This window comes from Watersipora subatra, chromosome 4 (assembly GCF_963576615.1).
Source record: "Watersipora subatra chromosome 4, tzWatSuba1.1, whole genome shotgun sequence".
Classification (NCBI taxonomy): Eukaryota; Metazoa; Bryozoa; class Gymnolaemata; order Cheilostomatida; family Watersiporidae; genus Watersipora; species Watersipora subatra.
This window is the reverse complement of record NC_088711.1, coordinates 45,977,423-45,998,274: the sequence shown is the minus strand read 5'-3', so window position 1 is coordinate 45,998,274 and position 20,852 is coordinate 45,977,423. Positions and strand designations below refer to the sequence as shown.

Below are 20,852 nucleotides of genomic sequence, written 5' to 3'. Positions count from 1 at the left end.
CTGCAAACAGCCGAGTCTTACTCTGTAAAAGTTTGCTGTCTGCAGATCGTATTACAGCTCATGCTCAAATTAAAAATATGTTGAACAAAAATTTGCTGTCAGATCAGAGCGACTTCAACTTCTGATAGCATTTAGTTTTATGTACAACATAAATCCAAATGTGATAAGAATAACTTCAATGCAGATCTCTGGTTTATAGCTGTACTATTTGCTGTCTCTCGTCAGCACCTTGTACAATTTGACGTGTTGACATTATATCCACTTCTGCTTATAGAGAATTAATTTTGGTGAATATCAAGTTTTTATTTTAGAGCTTGAGAATTGAACGTTACATCTAAGCCTATGCATGCTGTTCTTTAGCCTCAGTTTCCGGTGATTCTTCATTGAGACGATTGTAGCTCTCCCTGAGTAGCAGGAGCATAGGAAAGCTTGTTACACATGCTACTAGACATGCCCAGGTCGTCCAGCTGTCTCCTGCAATTCAAAAAACGTATAACTGAGTGTATTTGCACTGCTGGTATCCATGAGAAAAACTCTATGCATGTACATGTATTTACACATTTACACACACAAACTTACACAAACACACACATTAACACACACACATTTACACATGCACACACACAAACACACACATTTACACACACATTTACGCACGCACGCATACACTTACATATACGCACTTACATATACACACACTTACATATACACACTTACATATGCACACACTTACATACACTCACACACTTGCATACACACACACACTTGCATACACACACACTTGCATACACACACACACACACTTGCATACACACACACACTTGCATACTCACACACGCACACTCACACACACACACACGCGCTCACACTCACGCGCTTACATATACGCGCTTACATATACGCGCTTACATATACGCGCTTACATATACGCGCTTACATATACACGCTTACATATGCGCGCTTACATATGCGCACTTACATATACGCACTTACATATACGCACCTACATACACACACTTACATATACACACACTTACATACACACACGCACATACATACACACATACATACACACACCCACACGCACACAAACGCACACATACACGCACACATGTATATCTCAAATCCTTATGTATTTAGAAAAAACTTTTATTCAATCGCAAGCTACATGTAATACATTGCAAGCTAATACAGGGGTGCAGACAGTTTGTTTACTAACTCCAGAGTTTCAAATATCTATTATTTTCTATATTTGTCTGTATTACCGTTAAAATATTCTTTTAACTACTTTAGGCAAGACTTTTGAAATATTAGTTAAGCTTAGTTTTTGAGCTAGCTCTTAATCAATGGCAGACAACCAAGTAGAAAGACTTCAATTCTAAGGATCATCTCATGATTGAGCACCAAAGATTCAGCGTAATACTAATTCTAACCATTTTAATGAATCCATTTTGAAGCTACCATTTGGCATGTTTGTAAGCTTTTCATAAATAGATGTGAATGCGCTTTCATCACTGTCTAGTGAGCGTTGATCTTAAATTAATCTGTTAACATCATTAACACCAAAACATAAATGAGGGAAGACAGATTTCTGTGCCTAAAGCCTACAAACTTTATTATCATGTAGGTTGACTATTAACATACAATCTGTAGATGTTCATTAAAAGCTTACTTGATAATACATTGTATATATATACTTACCATCTCCCAAACCAGGAATAAAGAAGAGGGCATAGAAGACCAAACCAAAGAAATCATTGAAGACTGTGATATACGCCGATGACAGACCTTCATGAACGGGGTAGGTTATTTCACACCCCAACTCATAAAACAACGGGACACCTCCATTCATGCATATGGCTATTCCAACCACAAGCAGGTAGAGACACACTGGAAAAAAATAACAACATTCCTATGTTAGTATAGCAAACTAAAGATACAATTTCAGCCCTATATTGGGTTTGTTATATTTGCTGGTCCATGTCGCTGATTATCAATCTCGCGAGAGCGGAGACTTATCTCCCTAGAGATTTGCCTTTTCTACTCCTAGTTTTAGGTAAGCAAAGGTTGTCTTTCTAGTGTCTCCTAAAATTCTTTGCCTGCCTAACCTTTTAACTTAGTCAGAAGTCATATGGTATCCTGTAGGCTAACCTCTAGATGTCTTTGTATACAGCAGGTGTGTGATTATTACTGTGGAAACCACTTTAAGCAATTTCGGTAGAGCCTCGATGCGCAAAATTGCAACCCGTGACTTATTTTGTCACCTAATAGTAAATATTGCTGTGCAAGTGAAAACAGTAGGGTTGTATGTGTGGTGATGTAGAGTGTGAAGTAGATTTACAAACCCTACACTACAATGACCAGAAAAGCTCTTGATTAGTTCAAGAAGGTCGAGTGGGACTCTGCAGTTCTGAACTCATAAGAGTTGTGCCTCCAGACCCCAATATGATCGTAACCAATTGCTTTCTGATCAGACTTTAATACACTCGGACAGTCACCTAGGTCAACATGGTCAGACATTCATTAAGATAGCCATCTTCTGCATGCTTAAACAGATATTCATACAGTAATTGCAGATTACCTTGAAACAGTTACCCAGTCTACTCTGAAAAGGCTGTTTGACGGTTCAAGTTTTTTTGTTTATTCATTCACTAGTAAATGAATGTTAGGGCTAAAAGAGAAATACCTTTTTTTTTTAAACCCAACCATCTAGGCTAATGGTATCGTTTGGTAATTTGAAAATATTTGCTGCCGATTTTCAGATCTATACAGAAATGAAAACAGCTGATATAGAAAAATGGTCACACTTGTTGGAAAAATTACTCTATTTACCAATTTCACGCCACAACTTCACTTGCTCAACTTTCTTAAGATTATTGGCTAAGAAAAGCGGGGAAAATTTGGTTGTCTCTGCTCAAGTTCAACGGAAATTACTCGATTTATGAGCTGCAATGAAGGGTGCTTTGCCAACACCACAAACAAGCAGAGAAAATTCTACATGAAGACCCGAAGGCTTTAAACTGGGGAAAAACTGCTGAAGAGGGTAATTGAGATCTTGTTTTAGAGTCAAAAGATTGAGCAGACAATTTAAATTGTGCACAAATGATGATTCACAAATGAACTTTGCTCTTGCTCTACCCATAAATAAATTTAGGGATGGTAAGCTTAGTCTCAATTTAATAGCGCAATCAGATCTGCACTATAGAAACAGTGGAACCATTGTTTTTCAGACACAAGAAGCAGCTGATACGGTATCCTTAGGATCATATACCGCCATATCTCGGCATTGATGCCACAATATTTTGGTGATCGCCAATGATAATAATGTTCACATCATCCAAACCCATCCGTGCTTGCATCAGCAAATACTCATTGATGTAGTGTTCTCTTTTTTCTTTTTTGCGAAGAATCCTCTTTGTTTTAGCGTGCTTGAATTAAATACTAGTCCTGCAGAAGCTATTGTAAACAAAAATAAATAGATCACGCTATCCACAACCGCGAATTACTGTTGCAAAAATTGTTCACATTGTACAGGCTGTCGTCGATGCTCGGCGAAATATCAAAAAAGTTTGACAGCTGCAAATTTCTCGACGTATCCGCGTTGCTTCTTTTATGCCATTGGTGTATGGCTCAGGTAGTCGACGATGAACGCCAAAAGGAAAACGCCGACATACGGTAATATTGTGCAAACCAGCCTTTAACAGAGCTAACACTGCTGCAGTAGGCTTTAGTGTGAGCCTGTCTGCTAGGTCAGCAAGTAGGTGACATTTTGGGCAGCAAATAGTCAAGCTGGAGACTTAAAGAAGTAAAAAAGTTCTTAAAATGTTCTCAATGAACAAATGTTCTTAAAATCAAATCATTTTTGTTTATTTATGTGATGCAGAAATTGCAGCAGTACTAGTAGCTACAGATTTAGTAGCCTGTCGTGACAAACTGTTGTTTTTGCGAAGTTGTCCCTCGTCGAGGGGTCGAGCAACACAACGTGTTGCAACACAGCGTGTTGTGCTGCTCGCCCGCTAGACGGGGGACAACTCCGCAAATACAACAGTTTGTCAAGACAGGCTACAGATTTAGCAGTTGGCATAACTCTCGGGTTTACTACATAAAAAGAGGTTAAAAATAAGGATGATGCCTTGTTATTTATATATAGATACCAAAGTTTGTGTATCTGTCATTTTGTACTTCAGTGTGTCCAGCTATAGCTATTAAAATCTTGGAAGAAAATCTCACACCGTGCTGGATTTGAACTCACGAAGATTGGGCACACATGTTTATACTAACCATCCAACCACAAATCCACAAAGGCTCGTACAATTCCATTGATCTTTTACTATATACTGTGTACCCTTTTCCCGATTTCACACGTTAAATTATGTATTAATTGATATATTGCGCCTACGAGTTACAATGCACCTGTTATAAAATATTATTTGCCTAACTCTATAAAACGCGATGATTTTACGTCCTCGCCATTTGTTTTCTTGCCATACGATATCAACAAAACAAAAATTTCTATCCAAATTAAAATTTGGCAATTTGTGTACTGATTATATTTGTTATTAAGAGATATGCATTGCTCACCATGGCAAGTTCAGCGCTATCCGTTATGATAAAAACGAATTCTCAAACAAGTGATAAAATTTTAATTAAAACTTGGAAGTTTACTAAAATACTAAAACTTCCTTTAATTATCTGTTTAGTAAGCCAAATTTATTTAAGTTAGATTCATCATTTATGTTACGCATCTGTCTCCAAGGTAAAAACTTTGCATATAGTACAGTGTAATGTTACATTTTCTTGCAGATCATAACCACAAAATGCACTAAAGTTATAGTAGGTATCTATCATTACTAAAGTTAACATATTGCTTTGTTACTGTTTTTAATGATGATGATTTTTACCAGGTGTTTGTATTAAATAATTACTATGGGTTTTTATACCACTCTGTACGATATTTTCGCCTTTTGATGCCACCACTGAAATGAATTAAAAACATATCATTGTATACCAAATAATTTTTCATTGTAATCATAGCAAAACAGACTGTATAATTAGCCATTACCTGCTAATGATTTTACATTTAAATAGCTTTACAGTTTCATTTTTTCTCTTTATTTATTTTAACAAAGCACTTCATTCATGATATGAAATTCAAAAGTTACAGTTTGAAAAGTTTCAAAACCTTTATAGTTGTTTTATTTTTTGCCTAATTCATTTGAACGGCACAAAAAACACTTTCCTCATGATATGAAGTTTAAAAGTTAGAATGGTAAACGTTGTACTATATGTTAAAGAAAAATGAATTTTCTGTTCAACGACTTTTTATTAGCCTGGCAATGCGGGGCATTCTCTTAGTTACACTATATTATATTTCTTACTCTGGGATCTCAGACTAGCTTATCAGGTATTATTTTGAGTCGACCCAGAGATGCTCGCCCCAATGATAATATCTCCAACTACTTTGCAGTGGAAAGATATGTTGACACACAGTTAGCTGATATGCTAGGTCACTGTCAGCATGTTGTGCCATTTGCTGCTTCTAAAATAGATTCTATGACTTAAACATGATTGTCCCACAGTTTCATGAGTGACCGTACAAAGAAATTAGAAATAAAGATAGCTAAGTTGGTCAATAGTCGAAATGGAATATCGTCTTACCAGGTTATGATTATGATCAATGGTAGATGATACATTCTTACATTCTATGACACTATCAAATGATTGTGAAAATGAGGGTCATGACAAGGAAATTCATATGGTAGCCTTCTACGAGCATAGATATCGACAATTACATCTTTAGGTGTACCATCTGTATAAGACACAGCTTGAGCAAACACAGACCAGAGGAAACTTTTTCTATTATTTGAAAAATTTCTGGTAAGAGTGTAGACTGTGGTGTTATAAAAGATCAGAGTCTTGATTTGATCAAAATGTTAAACTACTCCAGATAATTGACCCGCTCCAAATTCAAGCACAGACTTGTAAGCTTTGAAACATGTTCTTGCGAGTGCCCAAAAAAATCAGGAGTGATAATGGCTTATGCTTTGCTAGCCAAGGGTACTGCAGCCTGCTTGGTCTGAGGGATTTTAAAGAACTACAAATAATCTAAGGTATGCACCATCTTATGTGCTTATGGAAAGATCTATGCAGATTTTCAATAACCTGTAGAGTATGTTGTCTGATCGAGAAAATGCGCTTCTAAACTATAGAGCCCCCCCCCTAAAGACATGCCATTTTCTTAGTAAACTAACGTTTGGTAGGCTAGTTGAATCAATCCAAGAAAACCAGTCTCGTGGGTCATAAACTCTGATCTGTTTGAGCAGAAAAAATTAGAGGCCAAGGAAAAACAGGCGGCATAGTGTACTAAGTACAGAGACAAGCATTTTTTTATCGTCAAAGCAGGTATCAACTATTGGTGAATGCCTCATCCAATGAAAGCAAGGAGGGTATTGTGATCTGATCAGACCATTCTCTTGAGAGCGATTAGGTCTATATTGAACAAAATGAGGGTTGTAGTAGAACACATTTATTCGCTGTGACCTTTCTAACCCTACTCGGTGCAGTGCCTTCTCCAAAGATGATGATGCTGTAAATATCCTTGGTGACCTTAGCGACCTTAGTAACTTGGTTGCTGCTGATGAAAGCAATTTACTTATAATGTGGTGAATGTTTTAACAGTAATTTAAACACCAGTTTACCTGATGGAGTCAAGAATAGTGATGGTTTACCTGACCTTCTTGTTGGTAACAACTTGATTGATGAAATTTTCAGTTTCTGAAGGTTCAAGGTAAAATTGACTAAGTTTATTTTTATGGCATCCATGACTTCAGGCGCAAAGAATTAAAAAGCTAACATTAGCCTATTTTAGTGCTGAACTATTCAATTAACAATTATAAATCTGTTAGCGCAATACTATCTTTTTAAATGCTATTAAAAAAGCTTTTTAGAAAAGTATAGTTTGGTAACTTTTTAGTTTTCAGAGACGACTAAAAGAGAAATTGGAATTTTTCAAAGCAATGATTTAGCTTTTCAATTTTTAATCACAAATTCAAAAAAATATGAGTTAGAACTGATATTTAATTGTTTATCTTAATTTGCATAAACTCACCTGTGAGAGCGGTTTCCCCATGTATTTTGATATAGCCTGACTGAACACAGCTGAGGACAACATAGAGTGATATAGCGAGGATAGACATAATCTGCAGAACTCGCTTGGTATGTCTTTTATGTCTGTCTACTGCTAGGGCTATAAGTACAGATCCTGTGCAACCAATGATAGTCGCTACAAAGCCAATCCAGTCACCAACTGTCTGTAAGAGTTAGCATATCACTACATGATATATATCGCATAATATAAGTGCTATAATGTAACACTAATAAAACAAAGCGGCGTAATGTACTGTATCGTCAGCAACCAGAATACGCTTTCATAAAATGGCTGCAACATAATATATTTTTAAAAAATACATTATCAAACGAGTATGAGGCAGTACTACAAATTGGAGGTTTAATTACATAGAATGAACATAATATAAATTTAAAACAACCTAGTTGTGGACATTATATACTAATTTAAGTAATATACACTGTTATCTAGAATGTGTGAAAATTGATTTTTGTTATAATAGAGTGAACTAAAGAGCAAGCAATGATGCAAAAAGTTCAGAGGAGCTTGAGTTGTATAGTCGGAGTTGTCAGAATTTGGATTACAATGACGCCTGAGGGCATAGCAGTTGTAGAGAGTTTTCGAAAATCTCTGGTTTTACGATAAGAAGATAAGTGGGCAATGAAAATAAATGTGTAAGTAAAACAACGGAGGCTAGCTTTGATTTGCTGGACTGCACAGCTAAACCAACATGTAAGTCAAACACATTATACAACAAAACACTCTCCTGTTGCAAATGCATATTTTAGTTATTGTTATATATAATAGGCTATATGCCAAACCTATTTTATACATTGTTATAATTAATATATAAAACACATTAGTTTTAACTTGCTATATACTTTACTAACCTCATCAAGACCGAGACCAGTAGAGAACAGTACTGAGAGCATTGGCAGCCATGCGTTGAATGTTCCATTAGCCACATTGAAGGCCATATTTAATATCCAGAACTGGTAGTTGCTGTAAGATTATTAAATGTGTTTGTAACAAGATTTGGTGACTCAGCAACCAGATTTACTTACCAATCTAAGACACTTATGGTGCTAAATAGCTCACCTTTTAGATTTTTGAAAAAAATGGATTTGGTAAAAATACTTTCATTGAAAAGCAAGTTGACCAAATTACCAAATCCAATTCTATGTTTACTAATTTATTGGTTTGCAAAAAGGTTAACCTGTCTACCCCACAGTTTTATCATTATCTTTAGATATATGATGCCCTAGACTAAGTAATATTCATATTGTGCTCTCAAGATATACAACTTTAGTGCAATAGAGACTCATACAACATAAATAGTCCGTTCCAGGAACATTTGTGTTATAGGGATTTTACGTTATATGAACAGTAAAATACATGTAAATTGCCAACCCTTTTTAAAATCTTCCAAAACTCACCCCTTTGGCTCATCCAAAAGAAAAACTACAATTAACTTTTTTAATTTAAAGACTGTAGAGTAACTGTAATATTAAGGGTTTGTATAGACAAGTTTTTTAACTTTTCTTATCAATTTCACTCGGTTTATGGTTCATGATTACAGTAATTGTACAATAAGTCAAGGAGAGCCCACACCTTCAATTTCAACTTACATGTACATTGTTTCTTTTAATTTTTTCTACCCTGCAAAGTTTATTCTGTAAAAGAACACAATTAAAAGGATTTTGTCTAAAATAAAATAAATCAAAATTGTATTTTTATTACAGGTATTAAGAGTGGTGTCTGTCTCATCGTTGTCTATCCGTTGCCAGGGTTCGAGGTTAAGATAAAAGATCAAATTCGACAAGACTGCAGCTCATGACATTCAGTTTGATTTATCGACACTCTAACGCCAGCACCAACAGATTGCTTTTAATTATTTCTGAATAATTGTGCGGCTACTTATTTGGTGTGCTTTATTGATACATCTGATGATCTCTCAAACAACTTCTCTATTTCAGTAAATAAGACTATTATAGGAAGAGCAGACAACTCCGCAGTATCGTTGCACTGCTGCGTATTTAACCTCTGTAACCCATAATTCTAAAGACTGTTTAGTTTTGTGATAAAAATATGAACCAGAGACATTTTCTAAGAAAATTGACTATTTTCATCTATGAAACACCGGAATATATATATACATTCATTTGTGCGACAACATTAAATTAAATCTACTATATAAACGGCAATCGTTGTCTGTCTGCGTGCGTGTTTGATTGTCCGCCTCATAGAGTATCGTACTTTTCGGACTATTACCCGCTACTAGGTATCTAGGGCGCATTAACGGGAATCTCCGGTTAGTACACGCCTCTATTTTACATAACCTAATCAGCGTTTCTACACAAATCACGTCATCTCCGGTTAGCACGTAGTAATTTACACGCAATTAATATTTACTGCCAACGTGTACCGAGAAGTTCGCGTAAACATTTGTTTCTTGCAGCCACTGGAAAAACGCAATTCTCACCTATGAAATTTCCACATTGAAAAGGTAAAGTGTTTCTTATTCAGTGTTTTATTGTATATGAATTGCCACACTTTTAATACATAACCCTTTCACTTGCGTCCATGTACAAATTTAGCTATCGGCCTACTGCCAGCCATTTTGCCGATATTGCTTCGTGATATTTTTTTCAATTTGAAACTCCATCTAAAACGTTTGTATTATCTGTGTAATCAAAAAAATCTGAATCGGCTATATGTCATCAACATAAGTAGTTATTTGTTTTCTAACTCGGACGCCTTTGATCAACTACAGAAAAATGTTCGTTTTTAAGTTGGAAATCCCCAAACAAGATAAAAATATTTAACTTTAGGCTAATTTTATAGAGAAATCTTAAAACAACACTGTCACTACCATAAAAGTCCTCAAGATCGTTGGTTATATTATCAACAAGTAATAAAATTCAATTACTAGCAATTGCTGGTAAAATCGCAAAATGTGTCTACGGCGGTCGACCATAGAAAACGCATAAATGAGTCTACTTCAGTAAAAGGGTTGAAAACGTTGGATTTGCCACTGTTTGTGATAGTAAACATGTTCATTTCCTTCTGAGTTACTTTTATTTTTTGCCAGCTACGAGTACTACAGCTACTACAGAACTTGCACGGGCACTCCGAGCCTGGCGATAGGCGACGGTGAGAAGAAAGCGAGCTGCATATATTACAAAAAAGCACACTATCTCAATCAATTTTAGAAATGCTTGAAGCAGTACAATGCCTTCCAAAAAGCCTACTGCCCAAACGCAAGAACAGATTGATTCCCGTAGAGAAAGAGACCGAACTCGCAAAGCAGCAGCTAAACGAGCAGAAACTGCAGAGCAAACACAGCTATGCCCACAACAAAACGGAACTGCTATTGCAGCTGCTAGAAGTGCAGAAACTGCAGAGCAAACACAGCTACGCCTAAAACGAAACAGAATAGCAGCTGCTAAAAGAGCAGAAACCGCTGAACAAACACAGGTACATCGAGAGCAGGCCAGAATAGATGCTGCAGCCGCTAGAAGTGCAGAGACTGCTGAACCGACCCCAGCAGCAACTCAAACGGCTCAGAGCAGCAACTACATCGGCCAGACGTGCAGAAACTTCCGAGCAGATGCAGCGGCAACAAGAACATGATGCACTAGCTACAACAGCTGCTTGGCGAGCTGAATTTTTAGAGCAGATGAAACGGCGACAACAGGGAGATGCACCAACTACAGCAGCTGCTACCAGGTGCCGTGTATGGACAGAAAACGTCGCACTTGACTACAGTCCTGCAACGCAGTATAGGGCCGAATTTTTCTATGGGACGAATGTCCAAAAATGCTCCAGATGTAATGCCTTACGTTGAAAAGGCGAGAGGCCTTATATGTAGTTTATATAGTAGATTTTATTGATAATAAATTTATCAACAACCGCATTACTCCTGCACAGTTTGTATATACCATGTCAAAACACAGGCTATAGACGAAGAACTGGTGAGTCATGATTAGTGTTTCAAGCATGCACAAGTGTCAATTCAATAAATGCTGACGATAGCTAAGCAGTGCAATATCAAAATATTTGCTAGAATTTCTTAAAATATGTAAAACTTTTCAATACTGCCAGTTTGAAGAATGTCAGTTTGCCTAGCAATGTCAATATCATTATCAGTTCTGTGTACAAAATTAGGACAATTCCGATTTGAGTGGTTCGAGACTGATGCATTGTAGACTAGCTGTAAAACACATTGCATATTTCCATTGGTCTCTCCAACATTATTGACATGTACAACTGTGTATGTGTATGCAGTCAGATCAGCACAAAAATTTCAGTAGATTGCATATTTGGAGTTGTTTTGCAGTATGAAAGACAACTCTCAATAAAACTATTGCTTTACGTAAATCTGTTCCCGAACACGGGTAATGCAGCTAGTATATAATAAAAATAACTGCATATATAAATGTAAATATAAAGTGTCTCTTAAACAATGGTGTTGAATACTTTAGAGCGATGTGAACAGGTTTGTAGCTGGTAATATAAGCGGATACCGCTGTCATTATGTGACAAGTTACCAAAACAACATATGACAAACTAGACTGACAGGGTACAAGTACATATGATAAAGAGAGCGCTGAAAGACATCTTTTCTGTGAATTGTGGCAAGAGAGAAAGTAATATTTTTAAGGATAAATTTGAGAATCTAGTTATTCAAATCGAATTTGAGAATTTGCACCAACCTGACATCTTGTGTTATACGGAATTCTTTACGTAGTTTGAGGCTAAATCTTTACATAGATTCCTTACATTATGTGGAATTTACATTATATTAGGTATATGTTATATGAGTGTCTACTGTATTCATGATTTCTTAGAGAACCTCTCAAATTTTTGACTTTTGTTCCCCTTAGTCATATATTAGCAAACCAAACATTTCCAAACTAATTGCAAGTACATGTAATTGGAATTGTAGATAATTGAACCCATGAACTTGAAATGTACTTGACCCTACATTTGCTGGAGAAAAGTGTGCCAACACCAGGCACTCATATCTTTAGTTCTGTCATTAACCAAGTGAATGATCATAAAATGTGAATATCAGCGGTGGTACTTTTTATTTTAATGTATGAGCTTAGTTGTTGAATAAAGCGTAATAACAGATAACTCCATCACTGAGTAGCTACAAAAAATGAATTTTTTCAAAACTGTTTTATCTAATTTTTTGAAGCTGGTTCATTTATGTAAGCGATGAATCTTATAGAAGCACTATTACCAACTTGCTCCACCTAAATTTATCAACATATGCATTTACTATTCTATCAATGGCTATAGAAATCGTTTTAATTTTTTAATTTCACTGTTTAACAAGAAAAATAATACAGAATGACTTACCAGGTGACCGTTTTTAAACCAGCCCAGTGTTCTGTACGAGGTTTAGCCTGGGCTCTACTCGCTGGTGTTGGAGGTTTGGCAGGAAAGTGCAAAAGCACCAGAATAAAGCAGATTATAGCCAGAACAGTGTCTAAAAGTTAAAGAACGAACTTCGCTAGAACCGAGGCAAACCGTTTTTAATAACACAAAGAGCATTCCTACTCAACGTAATTTTGTTACAGCTCCAACAAGCTGTGCAGTTATCAAAGTTGCCGAAGTTAACAAACTTTGAGCAAGATAAATTTAAAAAGATGCTTTTGCACGCCTGCAAGAGACAGTTTCAGATAAAGACTTGCTCCTAGGTGTGTTTATGGCTCTGAGAAATTAATATAGCTGTTATATAATCTAGTTTAAATAAAGAAGCAATAATATAGGGCAGCTATAGGGGTTGAAAAAGAGAACTCTACAGATGTTACCTTTAATCAGTAAAGAGATGTCTCTTTCTAAATAAATACATTCAAAATAAGACTTGAAGGGTTTAAAATTATTTATGGTTAGGGTCAGGCCGATGTGCTTGTATCCAGCTAAAATATTTCCCTTTCTCAAGTGATAGTTTTTGCTTTTTGGAGTTGTTCTCTTTGTACTTTTGTTCCTATCCTACCTATAGTTCCAGAGCCCTGCTTTCGTAAAAATGCAGGTAGCCTCTTTTTTAAGAAGCTTTTCAATATCATCTAAGTAATGCAATGTTTTTTCAAGAGACTGCATTTGCAATTACCCATTTTATCTATTTATCTTTGTACCAGTTGTTTTATTTATTAAAAAAATAAACTTTAAAATAAAGATAGATTAAATCTTTTATCCATAAGTGTAACAAAAGTTTTCCAATACAACCAAGATTTAAATATCAGTTCTAGTTCTAGACAGAAAGAACTGATAGGTATGTTTGACACACCGTTTGCGTATCATAAACAGTACTAACTCTTTTTAACAACATTTTTAACGTTTCAGCGTATTTATAGTGTAGGCCTCTACATACTCGGATCAGATAATATTCTTAGCAAATAGCGAAAAAACGCAGATAATTGCAAAATTGACTGACAGACCAGACTTACCAAAGTAGACAACACGCTGCAATCCATCTTGTATTTCTTCTTTTCTGTCTACAAATATAGATTGAGATATTGTTGAGGCAGCATGAGCAGTTGCCAGTAATCGCTCTCCTTTTCATCGTCCTTCTATTGATCATTTTTGGCTGTGGCTTGACCAAAAACCTTGCTGACACTGTCACAGCAACAAAGGAGTGACATTTCAAAATATTATACGAGTGTATAAAGCTCAATTACCTTTCTTTATTTTCCAAAGCTGTTTTTTAAAAAGCTTCCATTATCTCTATCTTTTTATAACAATATTTTGAACAATCAAACAATGTACAGTCAAATCTTTGCCTACAATTGTCTGGTCAAACGCTGTGTCTAGTGCAGCACTTTCGATTTGACTTCATATCAATGTCTGATGCAACATCCAAAGTGGTTTCTAACATAATATATTTACCTTTTTTTTATGTTACAGTTTTATAAACACTACACGTTATTGTAAATGCTGTTAAAAATTAAACATAGAATGGGAAGAAATAAAAAGTTTGTTTAAACTTCAGCTGGTTTAAAAGAGAATAAGTTGATCTGACTATCTCTGTTGTCACCTTCATCCTTGAACTTACTCAAGGTCAAGTCTAAATTCCCTTTGCATTTCTTCAAGGAAATACCTTAATCAATTGCTATTTCAGTAAATAGTTTTTTTATATTTAGTTTAATATACTATATTTAGTTTACTGAGGTTTGAACAATGTATTTTAATGCTATTTATAATTAATTGTAGTATTTATTAAAGAATGTGTAATGAATAAAGTGAAATATAAGAATGTTTTACTTTACAAAAAAACAATTTTAAATTATGAGCCATGTCTCACAACGAATTATTTTTCAATTTACGTGGACCATAATATGGTAGCAGCAATGACTCATACCAATAACACCGTTAGCTAATAATATTTACCTCAAGTGTCACATCACTAGTTTTACAATAACTAACCAGCAGCCATGCAAAGCTCGTGTTTAATCAATAACTTTTTTGTACTTATGAACTATTTTTGTGATAATCACTAGTCGTCTATCCTTGCTAGGTGAAAATGGTTTATAACAAATAATTGGCCAATACGCTGATCGCTTTCACTTTGAGTGATTCCGCCGCTCTCATTCATTAGTGCTAATGTCTCAACATTGCTATGCATATGTAGTTTAGTTCAGAAGCGATTATTTTTAAAAGGAAATAAATACGCCAAAATTGTTAGAACATTATTGTACGGTCAACGGTTGTTCTAAGAAAACTCTCTTAGACCCAATTTTCCACGCGCTCCATTAGTAACTAAAACTTTGTACTAAAAATTGGTAACTTATACAGCTGTTGCATAGGAAATTCGGGCATTAACTGGGGGAAGCCTAACATGGTACTAACCACTGTTAAACTGAAAATGTCAATTGGTCATTTTTTACTGTGAAGATCAAGGTTGATACCCTCGGCTTACCTTCTATTAAAAATAATTTACTCTCTTATTTTAACCACTTTTTAAATGCCAGCAACTCTTTTTCTCATGTGCCAACTTGAACAGAAAAGTGACCACCTTATTAGCTAAAGTGCAATAGTGACTAACATCTCTTTCTACTAAGCATACCAAGCATCCTTCAGAAGATTTTACTGTACTATTTCGAGATCATCTAATCTACACCAGCCTAAAGCATACAACTCATACTAACAAATGTGACAGCCAATCATATAAGAAGAAACAATCCTTACGAGCAGTAACATTGTCAAGGTGGTCCACCTCTTCTGCTGTAATTCGGACACCGCTAACAAATGGCCCTGTAAAATATTCATTACATGTACACGTTATGACTTTTCAATTGCAAAGAGACGATTGCATAATATCGTCGATTGACCGATCATAGGCAGTAGCAATTCTATTCTAGTACGCTTGTGTATAAAACTAGCATAACGGCAGGAGTTCAGTTTATTCTCTCAGAAAGTGTTGCCATAGCTGCAATATTTAGCACTGGCATAAGGTCATTTATACATCACTACATCAGTCTTTCCGAGCCATGTGTGAACATATACTGTGTGCTATGCAGTGCGCTTTTCTGTTGTTTATATTCATTATCAATTAAACTCTATGTACTACAATGTTTTGTTATCCAATTGTTTTTAAAATTCGCTTCTTTCCTCCACAAATTAAGGAATATATTTACTATGCTTGGAGTTGTCTGCACTATCCAGCAACGTAACATGTTCAATTTATTTGTGTCACTAGTTTGTGTAGTCAGAGCTCTCTGCAATGCATTCTTGTCAGAGTTTCATAAAAATCTTAATCAGAGAGCTCCCATAAGCACACAGAGGCATTTAATGTGCTTACTAAAATAGAGCATCAAGTCACCTTCCTAAAGCCTTGTTCAAGAGATGTAGAACACAATAGGAATGTGTGACTTAGCTTAGTATTTCTATCTGTGGCATACAGTAACAATGTGGGCCACACTCTAGAGATCATAAAGAGTCAAAGTGGCCTGACAATTATGCAGTTCATTTGGTTTATTTTAATTCAATAGCTTATGTAATAAACACAGGTTAAGTCCATTCAAACAAAACATACCGATGTTGTATTTCAAATATTTAGAAAGTTCGCTATGCAAACGTCACATATACAATGCATAATGTAGTTACAAACACCACATAGATGGCACATAATATATTTGCATTGGGAAATGAGTTTTTCAAAAGTTGTATTTTTACAACCTTCAATGTTTAATAGGTGAAAGTGCTTTAAATCTTCAGTTTAACTAATAAAGTTATTATTTCAAATAAATGTCAAACATCGGCTATAAAATTTATATCTTGTGGTTATCTAAACAATGCATTCAATAATTTCTTTACAAAAATGCCGAAAGATGATGGCATCAAAAACTATAAAAACTACTATTAAAAATAGCATTATTTCTATTATGACCATTTACATGTATTTTTGTGTTACTAAATTTCAATAAAAACTAGGTTTTTGATGAGTTTGTAACTGGTCACTGCTCGAGAAAGCTAAAAGTCTTCACTTATCTAAAACTACAAACTGTATATTTTTGGCCTGTTCCTTTTTGACCTGGTTGGGATCCTAAAGCTGCGTAAAATAATATGGCATTAGGAAAGGTACTTCTGTGACCTAGATAGGCAGCCTTGCAAAAACAGGTGCTGCTAAGACAGTTGTTTACATAGACATATATTTGCATAGACACAAGTTATGCAGGTATTTTCACATTCTTGTCAGTCTTTTGTTATTCATCATTTCTGTAATATTATTTGCTCTGCTTCAGCTTGTACTCTTGTACAAACAGAATCGTATCTATCCGAATGCCAGCTGTGACCCAATTATATTAAGTGTCTGCTTAAATAAGCGCTGGCAGGATACTCTAGCAGTATATATGTTAGTAATACAACCGTGCAAGTAAATTTTACCAATTTCATTGATAAAATTTTAGATCAAAGAATGAATTCATAGATCATGCCAAATAGTCTCAAGTAATTATATTTTAATGAAACTAGCGAACATTTTTTAAAACACAATGAAACATGGCTGGTTACTTACCAACAATAAAGCCAAGGCCAATACCAAAATGAGTGCTCATGGACGCAAACGCTGTGGCAGTTGTTCTTTCCGTTACTGGAAACCACAAGACGGAGAGCAAAGGAGGACCAGCCAATGCCAGACAACTTGATACACCAGTAAAATAGCACCCAATGACAAACACCCTAAAATCGTTGCAAAATTAATTATTTTCCATCACAAAATGACAGAAATAGTATTAGTATGGCTTTTTGCAATAGTAACTGTTATAAATTATGTAAGTAACTGATATTAACTGTAATTAACTAGTAACTGATAAATTATAAGTAACCGATATAAAGTTGACTTTTTTAATTTAAAATAGGCAAATCTTTAACAAAGCTTCTTTGAGTAGATGAGATAATTCATTATTTATCTTTATTAATAATTCACACTTTGTCATTGTGTGCATCTGCTGCTCTACATAAACTTTATGGCTGATTTCATTCAATCTTCACACAACTCAACTTCAACTCTGTGCCTTCCGCCAGATCACTAAAATATTTGACTTCCAAACTCTGTCTTGTTTCTAAAAATTAGCCTCTTAAACAGCCCCCTTATTAGAAATCTAAAAACGTACCTTCACGGACATTAAAGGTACAATATTGCCCTCAATGAATGCATTCATGGAGTGTCGCTATAACAGCAGTGTAGCGATTTTTGTTGAAGGTCTACACACTTGCTGCAAGCTATCTAATTGAAAACTTAACAGATTTCAGGTAGTGCCAGGCTTACTACTAGTTCCAAATAAACAGCACTTTAAAATTTCAGCTATCAATTTGAAATAAGTTGTATGTTTGCAAAACCTTTTCTCAGGCTGGGTTGTTTCTTTCTTAACAAGAGATTGTACACTCTTACGCTGATGGCAGTTTTCTAGCTTACTGGTTGTTAATTAACCACTCGTAATTACTCACACTTCAAGTTGAGCTATGTAGGCTATGTTCCATATAACTGTACATCCGACAAGAAGCACTACAGCAAATATAGTGGCAACTCGAAGATCTAAAACAGGACAGTAACGCATTCACACAATTAAAAGCATCCAATCTGTTTTTGTAAAGTTACTACGTTTGTTGTCATGTTTAAATTGAAAAAAATGTCACTTTTATCAAAACAATTTGTATAACAGAAAACACATTCTTTGTAATCGACAATAAAATATGCAAGATGAACCAACCATTACTGTCCGACTGCATGTTGATTGGTTGAATTTTGGCTGCTGATAACTTTTAATGAGCCATAAAATATTGAAGATAAATTAACCAATATTTCATATTTGGAAATTTCAAAATAAAACAGTTTTTCCGAGATTGTAACAATAAATTATAAAAAATTTCTTATAGTGTTTTAGACTATTATCATTGTTTTAACGAAAGCTTGAGTGAGAGAGAATTTCCCTGCAGCCGCTGTATGTTGTCATCTGAAAGTAACGCATATTGCCGTGATGGGGATACAAATAGAGCTATGAAATTCTCAAATGATTTGTGTGTTTGTGGAGTTTTACAAGGGGAACCTCATAAAAAGGAACTTCTACTCCTTGGTCACATTTTTATTGAACATTTATCTATAGCCTAAGAATTCTGTGCAGACATAGTTGAAAAGGAACAATGGTGTAGGTTGCTAAAAGACAATTTTTTGAAGTAAAAAGTTGAAACTTTGTGGGCACTTAGGGCAAGACTGATTAGGAACAAATTTCGAATCATACAAAATTCAAAAGAGGGGAAAATTTTGATTTTTTCTTTGCTTTAAATAACTGTGTATGACTCACCCTTCTTCTCTATCAGGTATATTACTGGAAAAGTACAAGTTACAATTCCTAGGCCTGACATCGCGAGCGAGAATGCTAAAAAGTCATCAGTCCAGCCAAAGCCCACCAAGAGAGCGTCTCCTAGAGGAGACCAAGTATTCCACAACAGTCCTTGCACAAATGCAATAATACAGAAAACTGTTAGCATGTACCATCTTTTCTTATACACCTTTGTCTCAAATATTCCAGAGGATTGCATTCCCGAATCTGACTCATGACTGCTCGATATAGCACCGGACCCTTCGAAACCTGATGACTTTGACGCTAGGAGAGGATAACTCTCTTCCAAGCTGTCAACTTCATATGACATTTTGCTTATGTATTTCCACAATCTGTTTTGTCTACAAATACATAGTTACCAATAGAAAGAAATAGGAGACTGGTCAAACCAAGACTGAAATACAAAGATGTAAATAAGCGTAACAGGAAGTTGAAGGAACTAGACAAGCAGGTTGAAAAAGAAGGCAGAAGACAGAGCTACGTGGAAGTCAGTAGTAATTGCCCATCAAAAATTCAACTATATCAACTAACTGCTTTGTGAAAATAGTACAAACTAATACTAAGGTAATGTTCTTAAAAAGTAAGAAACTAAACCAAGCAGATGCCAAGGAGTTTAATCTTGGTGCAGCACTATATTGCATGAAGCAACCTTCACTTCCCCTTGTGAACTTAAATAGTCAGAATTTGCATACACTATCGTTTCTATTTTGTATTTGGCCACATATAGTTGAGTTCCCACTCTACGGTGCATCTTTTTAGCTTTGTCTTCGTTACAAACTCTCACTAAGTAAATAGCATTATAGAATGTCTATATGGTGTATATCTAATGCTCTTCAAATGTTACTTACTGCCTTGGTTAGCGACAGCGTTAAGACTCAGATTTAGGTAGTGATATTTACTATGTAGTTCAACCTAAACTATTGTTTCTATTCTATTTTGCCAGAAACATGTTGGTAGATATAGTGCATAGGTCTGATTTAATATACCGTAAAACCTCTATGGGAACACCACCCTTCTTTGGGTGTCGCTTCTAATAGAACACCACTATAGAAGGGCTAAAAATACAGCGTCACCCTCTAATTGAACGCCACCTCTATTAGTCTGCCACTTCAATATTCTTTGATCTTTCCGAACCCATGATAGAAAGAGATCAGTATAAAGGTGTTCACAAAATAGTACTAACAATGACTCAGTTACATCAATAACAATCAATTTTTTTCTAGATGCTATATGGTTGCCATGGTTTTAGTGACGTATCTGAGAAAACCGTCACAATAACCAAAACTACACCCTGGTTCGAAGTCACCAAGGTATAAATACTAGCCCCTGTCTTCTGATTTGACTATAATGTGGTTTACAGTGTGATATGCGACCTTATCAGCAGAGTTAAAGCATTAGTTGAAGCATTTTGATGAATGATCAGAATACTTATCAAGAAAATCGTATGACATGATAGCGGCCATTGTTATTTGTATGGAAGTCCATTTTATAATTCCAAAGCTTTAAAGTTTTTGCCTCACAAATTTGAAAGCGATGCCATCAAAATGATTAGTAACTGTATCTATGTGTATTTAATGTTTTACTCAAAGTAGTTCCTTGTTTAACTTGGTCTGATATTTCGACGAATATTAAAAACAGTTTAGCGAAAATGCTAAGGGAAATGGGATTTATGTCGGTCTATCTGAAGGAAATTGCAAAATATAAGTGACAATAGCATCACTTTGCCCGTAAATGAGTTAAATTTATCTTTCCAGAACTCTGACAAGCTAGTCAAAAAACAAAGTTCTATCCTCTGTTTGAACATTACCTCCAAGTTCAGCTACGAAGTTATATGCGCTATACTATCGCAGATAACTGGCTCTCTATTTGTTGCCAAA

At 35.3% G+C, this 20,852-nt stretch overlaps 1 protein-coding gene across 1 annotated transcript; it reads right to left on the bottom strand.

The window, feature by feature from the left end:
* Positions 1 to 340: 340 nt before the first annotated feature.
* Positions 341 to 19,285, bottom strand: LOC137394291 (solute carrier family 49 member 4-like). The gene is made up of 10 exons (XM_068081007.1): positions 18,937 to 19,285; positions 18,083 to 18,170; positions 17,151 to 17,314; positions 15,323 to 15,388; positions 13,585 to 13,632; positions 12,494 to 12,623; positions 8,017 to 8,128; positions 7,109 to 7,310; positions 1,702 to 1,890; positions 341 to 474 (listed from the first exon to the last, which is right to left on the bottom strand). The coding sequence occupies exons 1-10, from the start codon at positions 19,283 to 19,285 to the stop codon at positions 341 to 343; spliced, it is 1,482 nt and encodes a 493-aa protein (XP_067937108.1).
* Between the last annotated feature and the right edge of the window lie 1,567 nt (positions 19,286 to 20,852).